Source organism: Anopheles stephensi, chromosome 2 (assembly GCF_013141755.1).
Source record: "Anopheles stephensi strain Indian chromosome 2, UCI_ANSTEP_V1.0, whole genome shotgun sequence".
In the NCBI taxonomy this organism is placed as follows: Eukaryota; Metazoa; Arthropoda; class Insecta; order Diptera; family Culicidae; genus Anopheles; species Anopheles stephensi.
The window spans coordinates 83,569,955-83,592,104 of NC_050202.1; the positions used below are offsets into that span (position 1 = coordinate 83,569,955).

A 22,150-nucleotide genomic window follows, 5' to 3' on the forward strand; every position below is an offset into this window, starting at 1 on the left:
CTGTTTGACGTGCGATGAGAATGGATCGGGCTGTCAAAAACACAAAAAAAAACATCGCCCTCAAAACATAAACACATCGCTTCCGAAGAAAACAAACCGCCGTTCCTTCAAAATAACAGAACAAATCACGGCGACCGGATCGGGTGCAGTTCCAGGGCAAATTTAGCGTAGAAAATCGCCCGTTTTCATGCAAGTAGTTCATGAATAGTTCCCGTTAAGTGCTCGTAAGTGTACCACCTGAAGGGAGAACAAGGTTTTTTGGTAAAACAAGTACTGTAATTGCTTTTTTCCTCACTTTTACACGGTTCTGTGTTCTTCACGATAGCATACCGTGGTGGTACAGCTACGCACAACACTGCCTCCCCTACACACTTTGATGGGATCACCTTTCGCACCACGGCTATGCCCTCAAAATGGCGGCGACGAATGCTGAGCCAGTTTTGCGATCGCGAAACTCGGAAGTGCGATCGTTTGTGCTGTTTCGCAACACGACCGAACGGGTGGTGGACGTGTACTGGGTCAACTATAGCGCCACGCTTACCCACTACTCGACACTCCAGCCGGGGGCCCAATGCAAGGTAAACACGTTCGTGTCGCACCCGTGGCTGTTTAAGGACAAACGGCACGAGGAGCGGATGCACGTGCGGCACCAGCCAATCTTCATGCCGGAACCCTGGTACAACAGCTTCACCGGTGCTGGCCGGCTTAACCGGATGGAGGCCCGGATCCACTTTCCGGTGCGCACGCTGAAGGAAAACTGTTTGTGGCGTATCTTAGCGCTGCTGTCGGCGAAAGAGGAAAGCGTACTGTGCGAGCTGGAGCTCCCGAACGTGCTTGTGCAGGAGCTAGTGAAGAGGAAAAGGAATAGAGTATAAAGTAGGAAGCAAATGAACGCACACGCGCCAGTAGGAAGAAGGGGGAAAAACGAAACTCGTTCACTTTTGCAATAATCGTTTATTTGTGTGTTTGCAATTACACGCTAGGTATTGCCCCCGGGGGATTGGTTTCCTTTACATCATAAACCCACGCATGCTTCCTTTCGCTCGTTCGCTCTCTATATATTTAGCGTTCTAAATAGTGTACGACAAGATCTTCCCGACAGTAATATATCGCTATGAGATTTCCCGGTTAGCGCAGGACTAAACCCGCCAGCTCACGGGGTTATCAGTATCATATCATGTTCTCATGCCTGCTCATCATTATGGGTGCGCTTATAGTTCCTCTCCTTTTCGCTTCTTTTACTAACAACAAATGATCGCTAATATCATGTTAAAAGTTATCCTCTCCCACCCCCTCTCTACACTATCCATCGATTTAACTGAAAATAGAAAATAGTTTTCCCCAGACAGTTTTTTGTTTGTTTGTTTGTTTGTCTCCTCGTTTTATCTATCGCATGTTTTCTCTCCCGTTTTACACTGATATAACATCGTTTCGTGCCACACGTTAATAATGTTCCTTAAAAATTGTTTGTTCATTTTGTACTTTTTTTTGCTGGTTTCGCGCCCTTGCAGCACCGCACGTGCGACCGCATTCGCTCTAAATACACCGAAAAGCCTTTACTTTCTGAGAAGAGACCGGACCTTCCCGGTGGCACACGCTAATACTACGCTAACGGGGAAGGTTCCTTTTTTTTTTGGTAGCTTATTACATTTTGTACAACATAATGTGGGTGCCCAAGTGCCTTCAGCTAAACGGGGGGGCTACTGAAAGAGATGATGGCTGCTGGTAAAGTAAAGTGGTCAGAATAATGCTAAAAGTCTCTATCTTCGTACGTTCTCTCCCTCCTCTCCAGCTCGTGTACGTATACTAAAACTTAATCATACTAAATGTTGGTGTGGTTGTTCTACTGAAATGCTCGCAAATCACTTCTGAAGCGATTCACAACTCAACTACATTACGGCTGTTGTGCGGCGAGCCTTGGTTGTGGTTGCCTTCGCTGCTGTATGGCCATTGGAACATAAAAAAGGGGGTTAAACCACACACACACACACCCAACTAATCCGACCGGTGGTAGAAGTAATCGGCAGTTTAGCTATGAAACTTTTCAATGTGCCGCGAAAGCGTTTGGGGCGTCTTGAAGACATTATAGCAGTAGGTGCAGATCAGCTTCGGCTGCACGTTGAAGCTGTTGCCGAGCGTGTTGGAGATGCCGAACAGGTTTTGCGTCTGGGCCAGCATGTTGGCCTGCAGCTCCGTCTTAATGCGATTGAAATTGCTCATCTTTTCCTGAGAGAGAGAGAGAGAGAGAGAGAGAGAGAGAGAAGTGGGAGAGAAATGCAAAAGGATGCGATTTTAAGAACAAACAACAGAAAAACACACACACACACAAAACGGCGGTCTAGAGACAAGAGACGGGGAGGAAGAAAAAACAAGCGAACCAAACAGGGAGAAAACAGAATTGCCCCAATGAATAAAATAAGCAGAGCCACGCGATAAACGGAAAGAAAAACTAATTTGGCTAGCATACAAGCAGAAGGGGAAGCAGATAGTTCAACGATAGTAATAAAGTTGGGTGTGGTGTTATTGGCTTTTGGTTGGCGAAAAAAAAAACAAACTAAAAACATAAAGGTGTTAGGCGAAATAAAGATAAAACTATTTATTCGGATTTGATTGCGCTCTTTACGTCAAGGTTCTGCTGATCGATGTCGACCTTCATGGCCATCTCGGATCGTTGCTGCTGCAGGTGAAGCTGTTGCTGCTGCTGCTGCTGCTGCTGATGAAGGTGTTGTTGCTGTTGGTGATGGGATTGCACTTGTTGCTGCTGCTGCTGATGGTGTTGGCTCAATTGCTCGCTTATATTAAGCAGTTCCGACACCTGTACGATGAGGTATGTATTAAACGACAAGAGAGCAAACGGAAACGTTGTGTTATTTTTTCACCGACACACACTTACAGAGCGTTTCAGGGCATAAAAGAAGTGGTATCGTTGTTTGTAACAATGTAGGTTGCTTGGATTGCTCGATACATCAAACGAGGAGGGCAGCGTGCAAAACAGAACAAAAAAACGAGGCGAAAGCTAGTCCCTACTCACAGAAAGAACCTTTTGTTTGTGATCTCCGTTGGCGCCGTTCGCCTGCTGCTGCTGATTTGCCTGATTGATCTGGTTCTGATATGACTGGAAGCTGGCATTCATCACCGATGCGGCCGGATGCAGCTGCGAGTGTAGCAGATGGGATGCCGGTGGCTGTGGCGGTGGCGTTTCCATCCCGTTCAGCCCGTGCAGCCCGTGCTGGATGAGCTTCTTGTCGTCCACGGGCAGTGCCGGCAGCGGTAGCGCGATCGGAAGCCCATGGGCCACCCGCAGATGATTGCTCAACCCATCCGCCGTGTCGAACGAATCGTTGCAGTTGTGGTAGTGGCAGAAGTGCTTCGGCGTCTTGTTGCCACCGGGCAGCGCGCCCAGCTTCTTCAGATCGACCGCGGGATGGTGCATCTGCATGTGTTTCGTGAGATGGTTCTTCATCGTGAAGCCCTCGCTGCAGCTAATCACCGGACAGGTAAGGTATCTGTTTGTGGTGGTGGTGAGAAAAGAAAACGCCAAAAGAACACACACACAAACACACAAAAAGGATTAGTGCTTTTCTTGCCGAAAGACCGGGGCCACTGCCCGTGATGGAAAACCTTTTTTCCTCCAAACGATGGCTGAAGCGGAAATGGAAACGGTTTGCAGTGCGGGCGGCCAACACAAAAGCCCGAAGACGAAAAAAGAAAAAACCAACGCAGCCAGCCGAAAACGAAGCGGACAGTCGCGGCCGGGTCGCGCGGCCACTCTTACCTCCCATCGACGTGCCTTTGCACGTGCTTCTTCAACAGCACCTCGTCGTTAAATGTCATCGAGCACATGGTGCACGCGTAATCGCCGTGCTGCTTCATGTGGAGCAGCAGGTGCGATTCCTGGATAAACTTTTCCTCACACTTGGTGCACGAGTACCCGAAGTTGGTCCCGTGTATTTTCATGTGCTGCTGCAGATGGGACTGCTGCTTGAACGACTTATCGGGGCACTGTGGGCAGAAAAAGCCTCTAGTCGAACTGTGGTTGGTAATTAAATGAAGGTTCAATTGAGTAACTTGGCTAAACTTGCGCGGACACTGATTGCATACGTACAGGGTGGTTTTGTGGTGTGTTTTCATGTGATTGTTTAGGTTTGTGACCTGCAACGGGAACGGAGAAGCGGACATTAGCACGGAGCACGGTGCGGGAAGCTGGGAGCTTGATACCGTACCTGCGCAAACGAGCGGCCACAGTTGGACTCTATGCAAACGTACGGTCGTTCGCCCGTATGCAATCGTCTGTGGTTATTCAGATTGGTGATCTGTTGAATGGAGAGAAAGGCAAGCATGTTAACCGCTGACCCATGGATAGGACGTGTTTTCCCTGCCATGCTCACCTGAGTAAAGGCTTTCCCACAGTCGACGCAAACGTATGGCCGTTCGTTGGTGTGGATTCGAACGTGGTTCCGTAGGTTAGCTTGTTGCGTGAATCCTACGAAGAGGGAAAGAAGCTTCATTAGCATCTCCTAACAAACCAATGCCACCATTTCAGCTGCATTCTTTCTACCTTTCTGACAAAATTCGCACACGTATTTCTTCTCCGCCGAGTGATTGCGGATGTGGTTGAGCAGCGAGGTTTTACGGCTGAAGGTTTTGTTGCATATCGGGCAGCTTCCCTCCTCACCGTCGAGCACCTCGTTCTGGAAGCAAAACAAAAAAGCAGGAACATGCGACAAGCATTAGCAACGCGTGTTTCTAAGCAAAAGCTGCAGTTTAAATTCGTCCTTACGTCGATTGTCTGCAGGGTTGCTTCGAGATCGAAATGTGCCTGTTGAATGTAAAGGAAAGAGCGGTTTACTCAGCCACTTTTTATAATGCCATCAAGTATAATAGCACTTACCAGCTTCTTGGAGTTTGAATCCCCTTGATTGACCTGTTGGGAGGGAGAAAAAAAAATGGGAGACGCACAAAGCGCTGTTAGCGCATTCGAAAACGGGTTGGTCGTTCGTTCCCAAATACACTCACGGTATTGCCCAGCAGCAACGGTAGATTGGAGCTGGTGGGTACCATCGTCGGACGGGATCCATCGTAGAAGTTGGGCATCATCCCTTTGGAGATTCCTTTAAAACGTACACGATTCAATAAGTACGGTGCTCGCGGGGTACGAGCCGCTGGTGGCTGTGGCGGCGGCGGCGGCGGCGTCCACTGTGAGTACTGTAAAGAAAACCACGGAAACACACAAATCATAAGCCACTGCTCTCTTTGCTGCCGTTGCGGGCGTTTACGCTTTTGTTCGGATAAAACGCTTCGGTTGCAGCTATAAATATCATATTGCCCCCTAGTTGTTCCTTGGAGTGTGGCCACATCGTCCCTGTTTCCACTGCCTCTGGGCAGCCCTTTTGCACCGCGTTTTACACGGAACCGAACGCTTCTACATTGTAACCTGTTCGGAAGATGGGGAAATTACCTCACTGGCAAGCGTAGCAAAGCATTTTTATGCCTTCCGTAAAGCCGTTTGTTGTGTGTATCGTTTTTTTCTCTTTTTTTTGCTCAAGCGAAGCGATTTGTTCTTAAGTAAACACAATTGCATTGAAAAAAATTGTTTGACACAGCCAAAGCGTGTTTAACATCGAAAAGTGCTTTTTTTTTTCATTGTGGGATATTTTCTACGTTTTTGCAGCTGTCAGATTGGAAACGGGGTACAAATTTCATCGAAAATATCCTTTTGCTTTGTTTGGTAGTGCGTGGTCTCATCATGAAGGATCGTGCTTCCGATCGTAAAATTAATTTAATTAATTTTTAAAACAATTTAACAGCTCATACTGCAGCAAGAAGAACTTTATGTTAAACTAATTTAAAGGTAATATTTTTTCCCCTAATCAAGCTTTATTGACTGGTAAGGCATAGTGATACCGGCGTAGGTCTTTCGAGGTCTTACATGGCTGAACCGTGTATCGAAACCCATCCGCAGCGTACTCTCGCACGCAGTGCTAACTATCTGCCTGAATGCTACTAATCACTATAAATAGCCTTCGATCGTTAAGCAAAAAAGTCTTTCACACTGCAGTTTCAACAGGATCGTAAAAAGTAAGACGGAAATTGTAGGCCAGAGTCTTAGGAAGTTGTACTGTTCAATTAAAGAGAAACTCATTTTTATTAACTGAAACTGTTTCTGACTAGCATCTTATCAACTTTTGTTGAGGACTAATGATATCAAACATCTATGTTCACATTGGTATTGTTTGGTAATATTCGTCATTAATCATTGAGTTTGTTAAACCTTCTTTGAAGAACCCTGTAGCAAATTTGCCGCTACTAAATCTTTGTAAGATCTTGGTCCATCATTACGGTCTTCCTTGGTTCAAGTTACCCGTAGTTATTTTCGTCAGTTAACCAGGACTACGGAACAAAAATTTGGAAAGAGAGGAATTTAATGATTTTTCCTTTCCTCCTGCTCTTGTGCATAACTCTTGTTTTCTATGTTCATAAATTTTCCCGACAAAGAACCTAAAGGGAATTCTACATCATGCGAGATGCCAAATAGATTTCGGTAAAATTCTTGTTCGTAAAACTGACTATTTTTTTCCTCCATCTCAGATACATCACTAGTCAATTATAGACTGCGGGCAAGATTAGAGAGCTTCGCGTACCTCAACCCTGCCAAAATGCAACCAAATTAAACCAAATTCCTCCACCTCAGACTGCGTTCTGATATCTGGTGCTAGTATAAATTTCTAATGAAGCTATAAAATATAATTCGACCGGACCGCATCCGCCAGCACTCGATACTTACCTTACCTTGCTTCAGCAAAAGAAGGAGTTGAAGGTATAGTGTGTCAATGTCCATATAAGAGCATTCAATGTTCCTGTTGTCCTTTAAAAAATTAAACAACCGTTTATTTAATAATCATACACAGCGGGATAGGTACAAATGCAAACAGCAAAGACGGTACACAAACACACACACACGAAAATAAGGGAACGAAACCGAAGAAAAAATGTTAACAACGGAAGTCACGAGTTTGTAATTGCATGCAGAATCAGTAGCTATCGGTGGAAACGGTTGCGCGCTGCGCCTGGAGCAAGAGCAGCACATGGCTAGAGCAACGGACGCGCGAAACCGTTGTTTAATAGACGACGACTGGCCGCCGTGTATAAGCTACAAGTAGTTCCACCTCCCCAAAACAACGGCACACATATGTGTGTGGGGCGCTGCCACCACACCGTCATAAGTATTATTTTGATAAACTTTTTCCCAACCCCCCCCCTCAACATGCCGAGATGCCGGCGTGTTCGGCTGGTTCGGTGAAAATACATAGCGTGTATGGCAGGCACTCTGGCACGTTCGGCTCGTTTGCCGTCGGAGCACATGGTGCGCGCGCGAAAAACCAGACCGACTCCGGTCTCGTCGTCGCCGCCACATGGCTTTGATGCCCTCTGTACATAATCAGACAGGCAGCCAGGCAGGATGAGGACGAGCAACGCTATATGTGTGTGTGTACGTGCAGGAGCAGCATATGTGTGTGTGTGTGCTTTAACACTAGTGCAGCGGTGTACTAACAACACACCATCACAACCGACCGACCGGATCGCCGATTTGCCGAGTTGTGGATGCTATTTCTGGCGCGCGACGGTGCCTACTAGAGTAGACAGTGCGTTGTGCGCACAAATATTACGTTCATTGATGATTTCAATGCCTGCTGCAATCATCTGCTGCCGAGGCACGAAACCTTGCCCCAAACCCATGCTGGAACCTGTTGGAAGCGTGTGTTGCTACGACGGCGGGGGTTTAGTGGCATGTTCCGTCAACGGTCGGAAGCACTACCAAGTGTCTCAGATGGCGCAAAGTTAACTCGCACTGTGTGTGGAAATCCCACAAGAGGGTAAGTGTAATTTTTTGTCCTAAAACAAATTGCTAACCCTCTGTTGTCCAGGTGTTTAACGGATGCAAAGAAGAAGGCAGAAAAGGAAAAACGCATTCACATGCATGTATGTAAGCCCAGCCCAACCACAAACGGACGTGTGTTCCGTCCATCGCGCGTGTGTTCACTTCCAGCTGCAATTAAAACGTTGTTTAATGAAAAATTTGTTTCTTTTCGCCCCCCCCCCCCCCACTTCTTACCAGTGTGTGGGAGGAGATGGGGAGGTGGAATGTGGGGGGGGGGGAAGGAAAAACACAAAAAAACACTTTTCCGTGTTGGAAAACCGCCAGCCGAAGAAAAACCTCGGGACCTTTCCCCCACCATCATCATCTTGCACGTGGTGAGCAGTGTAAAGCTGTGTGCGCGCTTCTACAGGATGTGTGTGCGTGTGTGTGAGTGTTTGTATTTCTCAAGTAAGTTTAGTACGGGATGAAAAGGCGCCACACATCCTTTTTCTCCCCTTTACTCTTTCATCCTACCCTTCCTCCTCGTCACGAGTCACTGTCCCGCCGCCACGGATCCGGGCCGTGGGATGGGAGTTCGGCAGTTATCATATGACGGTTGTTTAAATGAAGGTTGTTTAATTTTTTTACTTGCCCCGAATGCCCACGGAAAAGGGGTTTCGAGGGGCCTGTATTGTGTGCGTGTGTGTGTGAGCGAGCAGGAAGACGCGATAAAGGAGAGTCTTTGCTACCATCGCCCAAACGGGCAGCACGGGCACGGAAAGACGGCAGAATTAAACACGAACCACGGAATGTATGTAATATATGCTGGAAGCGGCGATACTTTATGCGGCACGTTTCGTGAAAGGTGAGTTTTTCCCCGTCGTCGTTTTTTGTTTTTGTTTGGCACACAGCTCATTATTCATAAATTTTAATACTCGTTCTTGGACGGTGTTTGTATTTGTTTTATTTGTTTTACACTTGTTTTATGGTGTTTGATAGATATTTCTTTTTTTAGTTTAAATTATAATTTTTTTGCACAAAAAACACACAACCACATAAAACATAAATGCATGCAAAACACACAATACACAACGAGCTTGAGCTGATTTTTAAATATACCCAAAAAAGAAAGCGAGCGAGCTTTTATTGATCAACTGCTTCCGGCAATCAATCACAGCAACCACTTTTCAAAAGAAAACTGCCGTCCGTCGACTGCACAGTTTTCACTTTGGTTTAAGACGACCGGTACACCGACACGCAAAAGTCCTTTCCTCGCATTGGCTAAAGCGACACGATTTGTATTAAATATTTAACACTCGCTAAACGGTGGATAATTGAAAAACTTTTGCCCACTGTCACGACGCGCGCCACCACGAGCAGCTGAAATTGCCCTCCAAGGAGACTCCGTTTTTGTAACCGAACACGAAACTAGCTGACCGACCGACCGAAGACGACGCAGCGCACAGTACTAACCTGCTGCTGCTGCTGGCAAATTGAATAATAAGACTGAGAATTCATCAAATTTTTAAAAATCTTCCAACCTGCCAACACCGAGCCGAGCGCGATACAGCCCGACAGCCCAGTGAGCGGGCGACCCCGAAATTCACCAAGACTCGTGCCGAATCTGCTGAACAGCTTCCTCCTCCTCCTCCTCCTCCTCTTTCAGCCACCCACCCCCTCTATTTCTTGAACGCACACACATTTACAACGGCCTGCCCACTGCCTGCCATAACCCAAGGACACCCACCCGTTCCGTCGGGTCGGTGATCGTCGGCGTAAGAAAACGGCGAGAAACCCTTCCTTCCAGCGGCAGCAGCAGCAGCAGCACCACGGGGAAAAAAAGGGAAAAAGACCATTTTGCGTGTATATATATATCACCATTAGCGTCGTCTTCTTATTTACTTAAGACGCATACCGTCAACAACAACAACAAAAAAGGTTTGCGCCCAAACAAAAGCAAAGCGAAATGAACCGATTCCGGCGCCGGTGTGTGTGTGTGTGTGGGTTGATGAGAGGGTTGATGAGAAAATTACAAACAGAAGAATAGGAAGGGTTAATGGCGAGAAGAAAAAAAAACACCATCACCAACATCAACAACACAAAATTTTCTTATTTCCACTGGGGCGCTCTGTCCACTGATTTTACTTTTTCCACCCGGCACCCTTCATTTTCCCCCTCGTTTTCCTTCCTGCTGGCCTCTACACGCACACAAACAAATACAAGCTTCAATTTCTTGGTCCTGAGGGGGGCGAAAGAAATAATAGGAAAAAAAATCACAAAAGGGGTGGAAAATCGTTTTTTTTAATCTCCCTTACTGTTTCAAAAACCCCGGGTTTTGGCTGCCATTTTATTTCATTTTATTTACTTTTTTTTGCTTTTTTGTTCTTATTTTTGTAACAATAAAAAAATTCAACACTTTTCATCTTATTCCAATGTCCAAAATGGTTGAGCGGTGCTGGGCGCCTCCATGGCGGTTATTCAGCAACATGGACTGCGGGTAAGATGCGCCACCAAGAGACAAACAAAAAAATCGGCGTAATAAAAATATATACATGACCTGCCCCCCCCCCCCCCCTCACTCAAACCATCTCAATCCTCCCCTTCCACCCCTCTCCTGCTTTCCGGAAGACATCCTGCAAAGATTGCTTTCCATCCAGCGTCACGAAGACGCGAGGGGCCCAATCCGTCCGGCCAATACAATAATATTTCGGGCAAACAAACTGCCCTGGGGACGGGGTGGGAGGAATGAGAATCTGTAACAATAAAAAACAACCTCCACCACACACACACACACACACACACAAAAAGACGATCTCCAAACACGCACACACACAGACAGTTGAAGGAAAAGCCAGGCGCCATCATCATCAGCGCGTTGTCGTCGAAGAAGGCCGCGCTTCGAAGAAAAGCGTGTTGAAAGCAAAAGGATTCACGAGAGAACGAGAGAGACAGAACGAGAGTGAGAATGAGACCGAAGGTGTTTTTTGAAAGAAGCTGGCTCTCCTTCTCCGCAGAGCGTGCTCGATTTTCTTTTCCTTCGCAAATGATCTCCACCCGCAACGCTCTCCCAACGCTTCCTGACTGACCTATCCTTTTTCTTGACACTTCGCTCTACTCTCTCGCACGTACACAGAAAAATGTTCCTCTCTCACTCTTACCAACGAAGGAGTTTTGCGCTCGCTTGCGGCGTAAAGGATGCCGGGGAAAGCCTTGACTGCCCTTCTTATCGTGAAAACAAAAGTGACTATAAATTTTGTGCCCAAAAGGAACAACGAACGCCTCTATCTTTTGTGACGTGGCTCTATCTGTGTGTGTGTGTGTATTTGAATGAAGGGAAAGTAAGCAAGCTAAGAAAAAAAACACACACAACCAAAAAACATAAAAATAAAATGAAAACACAACAAGAAATGAAACGTCCCTAGGGGGGGCGGGAGTGTTGAGATAGAAGAAAAAGAGAAGAAAAAAAAACACTCACTAATACAGACACACACACAAACACGCCATTTGCTGCTTGCGCGTGTTGTTTTTTTTTTTGTTTTGAGGAGGGCGGAGGGTGGAAAATGCTGGAAATAGGAAGGGTGTCCGTGGGAGGGAGAGAACAAAAAGGGGGCGCAAACTACCATCACCACCACCACCAACACCGGCCAACGACCGAAATCGACCAACCGGGAGTGAAGGTGCGTAGGATTTGTGTTTTTCCCTTTTTCATTTTCCGTTTTGTTTTTTTTTTCCTTCCTTCCGAAGGGTGAAATAAAACCGATACGGGCACTAGAAGCGGGAAATTATTAATGGGGGAGAAATAAGAAGCAAAAAAAAAAGAAAATTCAGCGCACACAAACACATAACCAGAAGCACAACGCTTTTCTTTAACCGTTGTCCTCCTTTCGAAGAAGAGGGACCTTGGGCGGGCTTTGCCGGACTGGGTTTCGCGTGCTTGTAGTGGTCGCGCCGCGAGCAGTCGTGTTGAAGGAGGGTGGAGGAGTTATTATCTTGCACGCTCTGGCCTGGCTCTGGAAAAAGAAAATGGAAGCCGTTTTCCTTGTTTTTTTCTTTGCGAATCAAGCGTCGTCGTCGTCGCAAGGAAATAAATCAACGGTGGCGTGGAAAAATGGGCACAAGAATATGAAAATGATGCCCACTCAAGTCTCACCGCCCTCCCCTCCCCCTACACCCATCTTTATCTTTTCCTCCCGGCCTTCCCTCGCCCCCATTCCCCCCATCCAAAGCCATCGCTTTTCCTTATCTTTTGCGCTTACACGCTCTAACTCATTCGAACTGTTTTCTTTCTCACTTGCGAATCGAATCCTTTTTTCCAACCCCAGCAAACGAAAAAAAAGAACATAGAATTTTCCCCACCTTCTTCTACCTTCCCTTCACCCCTCTCTCCCCCCCTCCCGATCCCCTTTTTAACACCCACCGAATTTTAAGACGAATTCGAGTTTGGGGATTGTTTTTCCGCGCGCTCTTTTTCCTTCGTTCGGGGCAGGGGTGGCCTTCCTTTGCCATTAATTTTCCTCCCCGTTTCCTCCTGCCTTTCCTTCTTTGCCACCTTTTCATGAAATTTTTAACCCCATCATCAAAACCGAAAAGAAACAAAGAACTGGTCGGTCGTCTCCATTGCTGCTGTTGCTACGATGCTGCAGCACAAAATACGGCTTCTTTCTGCACAGGTTTCCCCCCGCCCCCCCTCTCCAGCTACAACAGTCCCTCAAGCGTGTGGGGGGTGGGGGATTTTCTTACCATTTTATTTGTTAATTTTCTTGGAGTCGTTTTTTTCTGTTCGTACTTCTTTTTTGCGTTACAAAGTACAGAGGCCAGGCCACAGTGGTGGCTGCCTTCATTGTTCCTGCTGCTGCTGCTGCTGCTGCTCTTGCTTTACCATGGTTGCTATGGTTCGATTTTCCTTTTCGTCCTGCAGCGTGTTTCCTTCTCACTCTCTCTCACACACACACACAGAGCTTCTTCGTTTTTTGTTTTGTTTATTGCTTAACGACCCTTTTTTCCCTGACCAGGCGGATGGTTTTGCTCGCCTGCGCTTCGCGTATGACCGACCGAACGGAATCTTCGGATCCGTCTTGCGAAATGGAAATGAGTTTTTTCTTCCACCGTCCTTGCCGAGTTTCCATCCCCCTCCCCCTTCTCCCCCTGTCTTTGCACGTTGTTATCAATTTAAATGTCCAGGCCGCGTTATCTATATTGAAAACGCGTACTTATATGCTCCACTTTTAGCGACCGTTTTTTTGGTTTTCGTTTTTCTCGGTCGTCTATGTGCCAGGCGCGTCCACACACAGTTTCACTTTCTTTTCCCGGCTAGTAAATAGCGCTGGGCGCTGGAAACCGCTTTGGGGGAGCTGGCGATTGGGCGGCTGATTCTTTCGCGAAGGTTGATGATGGCCACTTCAGCGCAACGCAACAGAAAAAAAACATCCGCCCTGGCCGAAACGTTTCAACCCTTACCACCGGCGGCGGGAATTTACCGGGAGCTATCATGGTTCAATTTAACCCAGCATCTTCTCAGCACATCGATCATTTGGAACTCAACGGTGGGGAGAACCGTTTTATGTTATGGAGATCCTGGGTGGAAACATTTCGATTAGAGACGATTATCGTCCGTGTCGTCGGAGACTAGCGTGTTCGATTTTGGTTGATGAGCTGTGCCATTACGTCAGCAGGGAACCAACAAACATATTCATTCGGGTTTTTTTTTTTTGTTAATTTATACAAAAACGGAAATAAAGAAATATAAATAATAGATAAAAAAGTAAATAAAAGTAAAGAAAGTAGGGAAAATAAATAACAAAACAAAGGTTTACTTTTTTAAATCATAAAGCAATGTTTATTTCTGTAAATACTTTTTACTAGACATTACAACGTTGTTGTCATTTTTGACAGTCTGTTTTCTTAAGTTTATCGAGTTTTGTGCAGAGTTTTTACTTTACAACTATGTTCGAACAATCCAATCAGTCTTCTATAAGGCGATTGGGCATTAAAATAGTATGTAAACTCGCGAGGAAACAGTTTAAACTTACAAATTCAATTTAAATGCTATTAACAATTGCAATTTAGAAACACGGTTTGACCATCCTTCTACAGTGAATGAGACAACATAAATAACCTGGAATATGTTTATTACAATTTAGTGGAACAGCTTGAACGTATTCCTCTTTGATTTTTTCTGATTTTACTTGAGAATTTGTTGCTGGTGTTTAGGATTGATTGATTAAGAAATAGTTTTAAAAATGCTTCAAATTTTTCTATCCATTTTTTAAGGTGATTAAAATTTCAGATTTTCTTGTTATTTGTTAACAGACACTTTAAAATGATTGCTTTAACAATAAAAACACACTTTTGATGATTCTAGCGAATAGATCAGGCAAATGCTTTGAAGAGCTTAGAAGAACCTTACAGTGAAGGACAAAACAATAAGACCAACCAAGTATCAAATATTGAAACAACTACTTTCGATACTTACAGTGACGAATAAATGAATAAGACCGCGAATTTTTGTAAAAATGTTAAAATGAGATATTGTTGCCGATTTTCAACGAATCAACTTATGTTTCGCGGAAGTATTGTTCTAAAAAATAATCCTTCTTTGGATGAGAAAAAATCAATTCAAAGTTTGTTTTGCCATACTGATGGCCTATTTGATCAAAAGTATACAAAAATTGAATTTGAAATTTCAACAATTTTTTTATAGTTTCTATTTTTATGGGCCTGTTTTGACAATAAGGGGCGGTCCGGTGTCCGAGGTGACAGCGGCACCGGGTCTCACACGGCTCAAATCCCATCAAGATCAACCTCCCATCCGAGCAATGCTGACTACATTGCTACGGGTCAAAATCAAGTCACAGAAAGCCAGAAATGGCAGGCCGAGGATGTGAAATGGGCTCTCGAGGTTGTGGTGCCAAGGAAGAAGAAATTTTGACATTAAAAAAAAATAGTTTTGTTTTTACGTTGCACATAATTTTTTATTTTTATTCTTAAGCAATGATTTGTTAAACAATTGCAATAAAAGGTAAGATGTTGATGGTAATTGGGGCGCCAGTCTTCACACGGCAGGACCGGGGTTAAAATCCCATCCCAACCGCCTCCCCGTACGTAGGGGTGACTACTTTTCTACGGGTAAAATCAAGTCACAGAAAGCCAGAAATATGGCAGGCCGAGACCTCTCGAGGTGCCAAAGAAGAGGAAGCAGTTGATGGTGATTTTACCAAATTTTTGTCAGGTTATACCTAGCAGAAACATCGAAAGCAGTAATTTCAACATAGGAAATAAAGATGGATTTATTTTATTGCCCGTCACTGTATGATAGCCACAACCGCTCATAAATATAGCAACTTCCGATTCTAAAATAACTTCAAAAACCCAACTAGTATCTTTAAGTCTAAGCTGTAATAAAGCGAAAAACTAATCGAAGAGGTTACGCAAAACATTTAAAGAAAACGGTTAAAATTTTATACTCGATGTCTGGTCTAACTGCCACAAAAATCGGCGCTTAGATATAAACAATGATATCCTCGATTTGCCAATATCTTTAACTAAGTTTTATAATGGAAAAATAATAAGTCGATTCGTTGAATACAGCTTACCACCTTTACACCAAATTAAACGGCCTTACTCTACCGTCCATCACTGTAAATTTGCGCTTCATGATTTGGAGCCCGTATCACTAAATGGAAATATTGACTAACTTTCACAACGAACTTATGAATAATTTAAAAACCAAAGAAAACAAACTCATTTTAAAGCATAATTTTTCAAACTTAAACAATCACAAATGGCAACACTTTCAAAGCAATTAAACAATCTTCCGGGTTTGTTAGCATTACACCTTGTTTTACACAATTTACCAGCTCCGAATTTTGAGCATCGCTTCGCATTCGATTCCACTCTTCCCTTGCAAATGGCAGTTTTCCCGGGGTGAGGCAGGCACACATTTGCCCCCGCGTGTGTGTGTGTTGCTGTGCCGTGCCGTGCAACAAAACACAAGCCGCGGTGCGTTGTTTAATTTTGTTCACCGTTCTAGCTTCCGCAATCGCACAAGTCACTCTATCTAGCCCGGAAAAACGGCTGTCTCACGGACGGACGGTATGCAGCTGAAACTACGCCCACGGAATGGTCGTAATTCAGCCGAACAAAGGACACACAATTGCATACGCACATCAACTAAAACTAAGCTGGGCAAAGGAAAATCACACACGCAAAACAACAAAAACAGACAGACACACACACACAAAGCAATTACTATTGGTTGCTGTCGCTGCTGGTGATCGTCGTCGATCATTTGTGAGTTGTGGGAGGAGGTGCGCGGCGTGGTAGAGCTGAATACGGCGTGACGTTACTGCACGATGCGATCGTTTGCCATTTGCACGCGTCCGTTAGCGATGCACTTGAAACCCGAGTCCCGAGACGGTGAAGTCGATGCACGCGCGTGTGTCCTTCCGTTGTCCTTCGTGCGAGTGGACTAATTCCACCAACTGACCTTCAAGGCACGACTGGCCTTTGTCATAGCGGAACCGTTCCTGACCACGATGCATGGACGAACAGCACACACACACACACACATGACCAAAGGGAACGAGGGAATGGGCCTCTGCTCGCTCGCTTATGTAAATCCCTGGTCGGCCGTCGTCGTTGTTGTTGTGGTGTGGTCACCCCTTTCGAAACGCGCCGGTAGGGTTGGGCTGAATGCGCTACGGGAAAAAGGGGCCGTACTGTTCGAAAACGGGAAAGCGGGCTCATGCAGCACGGTGGAAATGCATCAGCGTCACAGTCTGCACTCGGGGGTTGCGCTGTGCGTGCGTGCGTGTGTCGCGTTGCGTTTTCCTTTCGCTGCATTATTCCTCCCGTCTGAGCGAGAGAGAGAGAGAGAGAGAGCGGGTGTGTGAGTGTGCAAAATGAGCTCGAAATGGCGGCCATACTCGGTGTGGGACGGCGGAGTGCAATGGCGGCAGTCGTGGGTGCCGTGACCCGCGAACCTGTGCCCAAATTGCTGCAGCAGCTCGCGGTTCGGCTTTGGGGAACTTTGGGCGTACGGGGAAAAGTTCAAAACAACCGAAGGACGAAACGCATCGCGCCACCGTTTTTAGACAAGCGACCATATTCCATGCCGCTCGATGGTGGCGTCGGGATGCTGTACCCGTTTCGGTGGAAGTTGTTTAAATCCACCTCAGAAAGTATCCACCGCGAGCCTCCGTTCCACCGGCTTTGGGTTTCGAGATGCAAAGCCAGAAAAACAAAGCCCCGGGATCGGCTGGTTGAAGGAAATGAGTTTCCCTTTCCCAGCTGCACGTACACTGGCTTCTGGCTTGTGTGTTTCTGGCTGTTCAAAGCAACTTTTAGCGCTGCAGTTCTAATATTTATATGAATTTCAAGCCATGTTTTCATTATAAGAATACTGCCCTTTACAAGCCAAAGGTAATTTGGCTGCCCTAGGACGAATTCTAAATAAAAGTGAGTGAAGTGAATCGCTAAACTTGGTACAAAGACATTCTTAATCCCGAAACAGCAGCGTTAGAGGTAGAGAGGTTATTACTTTATCTGCTTTTTTTTTGCTTTAACTTACCATAGACTAAGCTTATTATTTATAATTTTTTTTGTTGCTTATAATGTTTTATAAGTAATTCAAAATCTCATATAAAACTTCTTCTTCTTTCTTGGCACTAGAACCTCTTGAAAGGTCTCGGCCCGCCATTTCTGGCTTTCTGTGACTTGAGTTTGACCTATAGCAATGTAGTCAGCCCTGCTCGGATGGGAGGTTGATCTGGATGGGATTTGAACCCCGGGCCTGCCGTGACATTTCCAATTTTACATAAAAACTCCTCGCATTTACTGCAGTTTTCTTCTCCTTTGCTACACTCTCTGCACTATTGCAAATAAGAATTCCATTCTCTCGTGTTTTGCGCGGTTCAATCTATCTTAACGACCTTTCCGAGTCTTGAACACTTCTTTCGCTAACTACTCTTTGTCTATCTCTGTTTTGTATTATTTTTCTCTCCTTGATTTACATTTTTGTTTCATCTTGAATTTGATTTTGTTCAATTGTTTAAACGAATCGTCCTTTTTGCTGCTTTGCCTATTTTGCTACTTTCCATTTGCTCTTGATATTTGTCTATTTTTATAGCTTTTTAAAACAGAAATAAGGGATTGGGATTGGATTGATTTCTATTTTTTTGATTTGTGTTGTAGTGTGTTTTAGTTTCCTTTTAAATCACATATTTGGTATGGTTTTTCTCCGTCAAACACACATTTTCAGTCAAATCCCATTCATTCCGCATATGATTCTTTCACTTCTTCCATCGGTTTTCTGCTTTCTGTTTGTATATTTTATTGTTTATTGTTTATTGTCATTATAATTCAACGAGCCACGCAGGGCCGCCTTGAAGCCTAATTGCTAAGACACTTAACAGTTACAAGGACGGACGGATCGAATACAATTTAAAAGCGCAGCGCGTGACATTTCCGTTTGGTGACGATTGCTGATACAATTATATTCACGGCACATACGGAGAAAGGGATCAAAGGTACCAGAACGGGTTCGGCGATCCTCTACGTCAAGCAGCGTCTTTGGGCGAAGCGGCCTGGTTGGGACGTAAAAGTTGAGCCCAGAGAGTAGTGTTGGGGAGTCGATCCGGCAGCTCAAAAGTCCCGCAACAAATACCCAAACGGCGTTGCAGTTACGCTGGTTCAGCGACTCGATACCCAAAAGCGCACAGCGAGCGTCGTAGTCCACTTGGGTCCTCCAGAAGCGCAATGCGAACCGGGTGAATTTGCGCTGGGCGGATTCCAAACGGGCTAGGGGCCGAGCAGCAGATGGCCACCATACAATGGAGGAATCGATACTCCAGCACCGATCGAACCAAGGAGCAGTAGAGCGTCTTGATGGAGACCGGGTCCGTGAAGTCGCGAGTAAATTGCTTAAGCAAGCCTATCAGCTGGTTGCCCTTGGTGACGACGTGTTCGAGCTTTTCGTATATTTTATGTTGTTCCGGTTTTGTTTCTAGCTATTGCTTTGATTAATGTACCAGTAAATACATTTGTTTGATTTTTGATTTTTGTTTCGGGTTTGCTCTTCATAAGAAATTTAGAAAAGCTATGTTATTCAGTTTTCTCTTTCCTGTTTGTTCAACAGTTTTTTCCCCAAGAGTTTGTATTTATATAACGTAAAGTTTTTTTTTATAAAAATAAAAATAAATAAATAACAAAGCCATTGAGAGATTACGATTAAGGCATTAGGGCGGCACGGGTCTTCATACGGCACGGTACCGATGTTCAAATCCCATCTGAACCGTTCCCCTTGTAAGCCAGAAATGGCAGACATGACCTAAGAGAGGTCGTCAGGCCAAAAAAAGACAAAGAAGTTTAAGAGGTGAAGAGTTTTTACTTTCTTTTACCTGCCTGATAATAATTTTTATTATTCTCTCCAATTTTTAGAATTGTTTGTATAAGTAAACAATGTTCCGTAACGACGTTTAAAAAATTCAACTCATCATTCCGAAAAGCAAGTCTAAATAAAACAAAACTCATACAACGGAACAAATGATTGTACAGCAGTGAACAAATAATTAAATAACCATTCTTCGGTGTAAGTTGGTCGCTTCTTCACGCTCCATATTAACCATATTAACGCTCGCCAGCAATCAAACCAACTCTAAACCAGGGCCCTCCCTAGCGATAAATTATACCAAAGTGTGATCACAGCACGAACGTACTTTGTCAACCACCCAAGCCGAGGACGCTTCCGAAAAAGACACCACGGCTCACGCTTTTTCACCCCAAAGATCTCGAATGATGGGGCGAATGGTGGGCCCCCAATGGTTTCCGGGTCTTTTTTTTTTGTTGCGCTGCAACAAATTCGACGATCCACGCGCGGATATTGAATTTCAAGATCTCTGCTGGCCACCAACACCATCCGAACACACCAACACTTGGAAAAAGTTTTCCATTATTCAAATCGTCCTTTTTTGCTTGGCTTCAGCGTTTCTTCACCCCCACTTGCCGTTCCTATCGGGGCCGAAATGAAGTGTCTTCTGCGCCGCCACGGCCACCATCGGCAAAAGACGCGGCCCGTTTCTTTTTATCCCATTAATTCATTCGCTTCTCGGGCACAATTTTTCCGATACATAAAGCTGGCCCGAGAAAAGCAACCCAAAAAAAAACGAAACCCGGGGGGAAAAAAACACAACGACAGGCGAACAGCCGAAGGCCACGCCGACCGAGTGGATGGCCGCCAACTTGTGTACATAGGTTGAGCGGACTTTTCCTTCAGGGTTCCTTTTTTTTTCCTTCGTTTTGCCCGGGCGCCGCGCGTGGAAAGATTGATTCGAGTAATTTTTCTTTTCGTTTTCACAGCCATTTCCATTTACTCCTTTTTTCCAACCTGCTCCGCTTTCCACTGCTGTTCGCTCGCATTTGTTTCCCGGTTGGGCGGGCGTTCTTTGCTTTATTTCTTTCAAGTGTTTTCCTGAAGTTTTCCCGATGAGAAGGGGAGGGGGGGAGAGAGAGAGAGTGGGTGCTGGTTCAACTCCCCTCTTCTGCTTTTCCTCATCAACCACCCTCGATTGTGCTCAGGTCCTTGTGCCATTCGTTCCGCAGAAGAAAATTGCGTGTTGGGTGGTTTTTTCTTTCTTTTGGGGTGGGGGGTTTCTTGTTGTTTTCCACCGCCTGTGTGTCCGATTAACAACCATCATTTTCTTCCACCATGGTGGACGACGACGATGCCCGCTATCATTGTTCGCAGTGCCAGTGGTGGTGATGATGTTGACGACGACGACGAGGACGACGACGACGATTTCGAAAGTCACGATCTGATTTCCTTCAACTCCGGCCCCTCGACACTAACGAAATGTCTTCAAGCGAAATGTCCAATCGTTTGCAGGGAAGGATGGAGCAAGAAAAAGAAAAATAGGAATAAATTTAAATAAAATGTTCCTTCTTGCTTCACGCTCGGCCAAACCCTGGGCCTGGGTTGGGTGGATTTGATTGAGCAGAGTAGATGAGAATGCTTTATGATTGGGGTTACAGGCGACAGAAAAAAAAATCCGCAGAAAAAGGGCTTGAAGGAAACTCGCTCTCCCTCTCGCAATCTCGCTCGCTATCTATCTTACTTACCCCCAAATTGAGTGTATATCAGCTTTTATATTACTACTTATTTTATAACTTTATTGTAATAAATTTCACACTGTTTGTTGGGAAGAATTTTTAAAATGCTGTAAACGGGTGTTTTTCTTTTTCGTTAGCACTGATGCCCGAAAAGACATAAAACGATTAGCATCTTCGTTGGAACGATTTAAAACAATTTTCTCCCCCAAACGGAACACCGTTCGACCGTTCGAATGAATAATTAATAATGGTGAAATTGTTTTCCAGCCGTTTTTCTTTGCATACTGCATTTTTTTACATGTTTTTTTCCAGTGTGCGAATGAATAGGAGTATCGTTTTGGGGGAAAGGATTAAGTTTTATGGCGAAATGCCATCCCATCCCAGTTCAGAGTACGCCCAGGGCCAGCGATCGAACTTTATCCGCATTCGATCCCTCTGTAGAGGACGACCTCCTTTCGGGTTTATTTTTTGGTAAAATTACCTAACAATGTTGATTAAAGTTAAGCAAAATTTTTATAATTTAGAATCAAGATGATTGTTGCTTCCTTGTACGTAGCACGATTCGTTTGCGCCTATTCTTATGCAATTCGCGACACACGCGAGCTATACACTTGCCCTGATGCTTGAATTTATTGTTTAATTTATTGAGAAGTCGTCATTTAAAAAATTGACTTGAATTGAAATAGAAATATTACGATTGCTCGCTCCCAGCGCTCCCTGAATGCGGTGTAAACCATCATGCATGAGCTGGAGACTTGCTAGGCCATTCCACGTGTAATATAGACTAAATTTCCTCAAACAGTAGTCGATGTACACTTTGTGGCTTGGAAACTGCCCCGCGATAGCGAAAGGTAGCCAATAGTAGGCTGTATCTATGGCACCAACACTTCTACGACTTCTTCAGCCCAAATGGTTCAGCTTCCGCCATTCCTCAGACCTTAACAGCTTGTCCGTGGTTCCGTAACAGACATAGTAAGAAGCTGTCGGTCGATGCCAGTGAGTGATCTTTCTGAGTGAATTGTGTCGATTGTGTTGTCACTTCATTAAATGTGTTAGAAACAGGAAAGCCTTTCTTGAGAATAATTAAGATAAATTTAAGCTACTTTCATGTTATACTTTACAATTAATTAATTATTTTTTAACATTTATTAAGTGAAAGACTGGTGATTGCAAAAAAAAAATGATTTG

At 44.9% G+C, this 22,150-nt stretch overlaps 2 protein-coding genes across 11 annotated transcripts; one reads left to right on the top strand and one right to left on the bottom strand.

The window, feature by feature from the left end:
• Positions 1 to 26: 26 nt before the first annotated feature.
• LOC118505769 (protein Vhl) lies at positions 27 to 2,384 on the top strand. Its single transcript, XM_036042012.1, has 2 exons — positions 27 to 224; positions 326 to 2,384. The coding sequence occupies exon 2, from the start codon at positions 414 to 416 to the stop codon at positions 873 to 875; it is 462 nt and encodes a 153-aa protein (XP_035897905.1). The 5' UTR covers positions 27 to 224; positions 326 to 413; the 3' UTR covers positions 876 to 2,384.
• LOC118505764 (zinc finger protein 211) lies at positions 1,353 to 16,395 on the bottom strand. 10 transcript variants are annotated; one of them, XM_036041999.1, is made up of 13 exons: positions 16,107 to 16,304; positions 6,790 to 6,865; positions 5,017 to 5,111; positions 4,892 to 4,924; positions 4,781 to 4,819; positions 4,559 to 4,691; positions 4,389 to 4,483; positions 4,224 to 4,313; positions 4,106 to 4,152; positions 3,776 to 4,030; positions 3,032 to 3,506; positions 2,624 to 2,815; positions 2,029 to 2,226 (listed from the first exon to the last, which is right to left on the bottom strand). In XM_036041999.1, exons 1-13 carry the CDS (start codon positions 16,143 to 16,145, stop codon positions 2,029 to 2,031), a joined length of 1,767 nt encoding a protein of 588 aa, XP_035897892.1. In that variant the 5' UTR covers positions 16,146 to 16,304. The 10 variants fall into 10 exon arrangements, 9 of the variants coding, with proteins under 9 accessions (XP_035897891.1, XP_035897896.1, XP_035897890.1 ...); XM_036041998.1 differs by lacking the exon at positions 16,107 to 16,304 and adding an exon at positions 8,978 to 9,304 and having other exon boundaries at positions 1,353 to 2,226; positions 3,776 to 4,152; XM_036042003.1 differs by lacking the exons at positions 6,790 to 6,865; positions 16,107 to 16,304 and adding an exon at positions 5,459 to 5,686 and having other exon boundaries at positions 1,353 to 2,226; positions 5,017 to 5,205.
• Positions 16,396 to 22,150: the final 5,755 nt, after the last annotated feature.

What these genes read in the sequence shown, in the direction of transcription:
- LOC118505764 (XM_036041994.1), bottom strand. Translation starts at nt 5,357, where the DNA reads ATGTGGCCACACTCCAAGGAACAACTAGGGGGCAATATGATATTTATA. An exon ending in GTGGGAAAGCCTTTACTCAG is followed by an intron (nt 4,314 to 4,388) that starts GTGAGCATGGCA and finishes TCCATTCAACAG; the next exon opens with ATCACCAATCTGAATAACCA. An exon ending in CAAAGGCACGTCGATGGGAG is followed by an intron (nt 3,507 to 3,775) that starts GTAAGAGTGGCC and finishes CACCACAAACAG; the next exon opens with ATACCTTACCTGTCCGGTGA.
- LOC118505769 (XM_036042012.1), top strand. Translation starts at nt 414, where the DNA reads ATGGCGGCGACGAATGCTGAGCCAGTTTTGCGATCGCGAAACTCGGAA.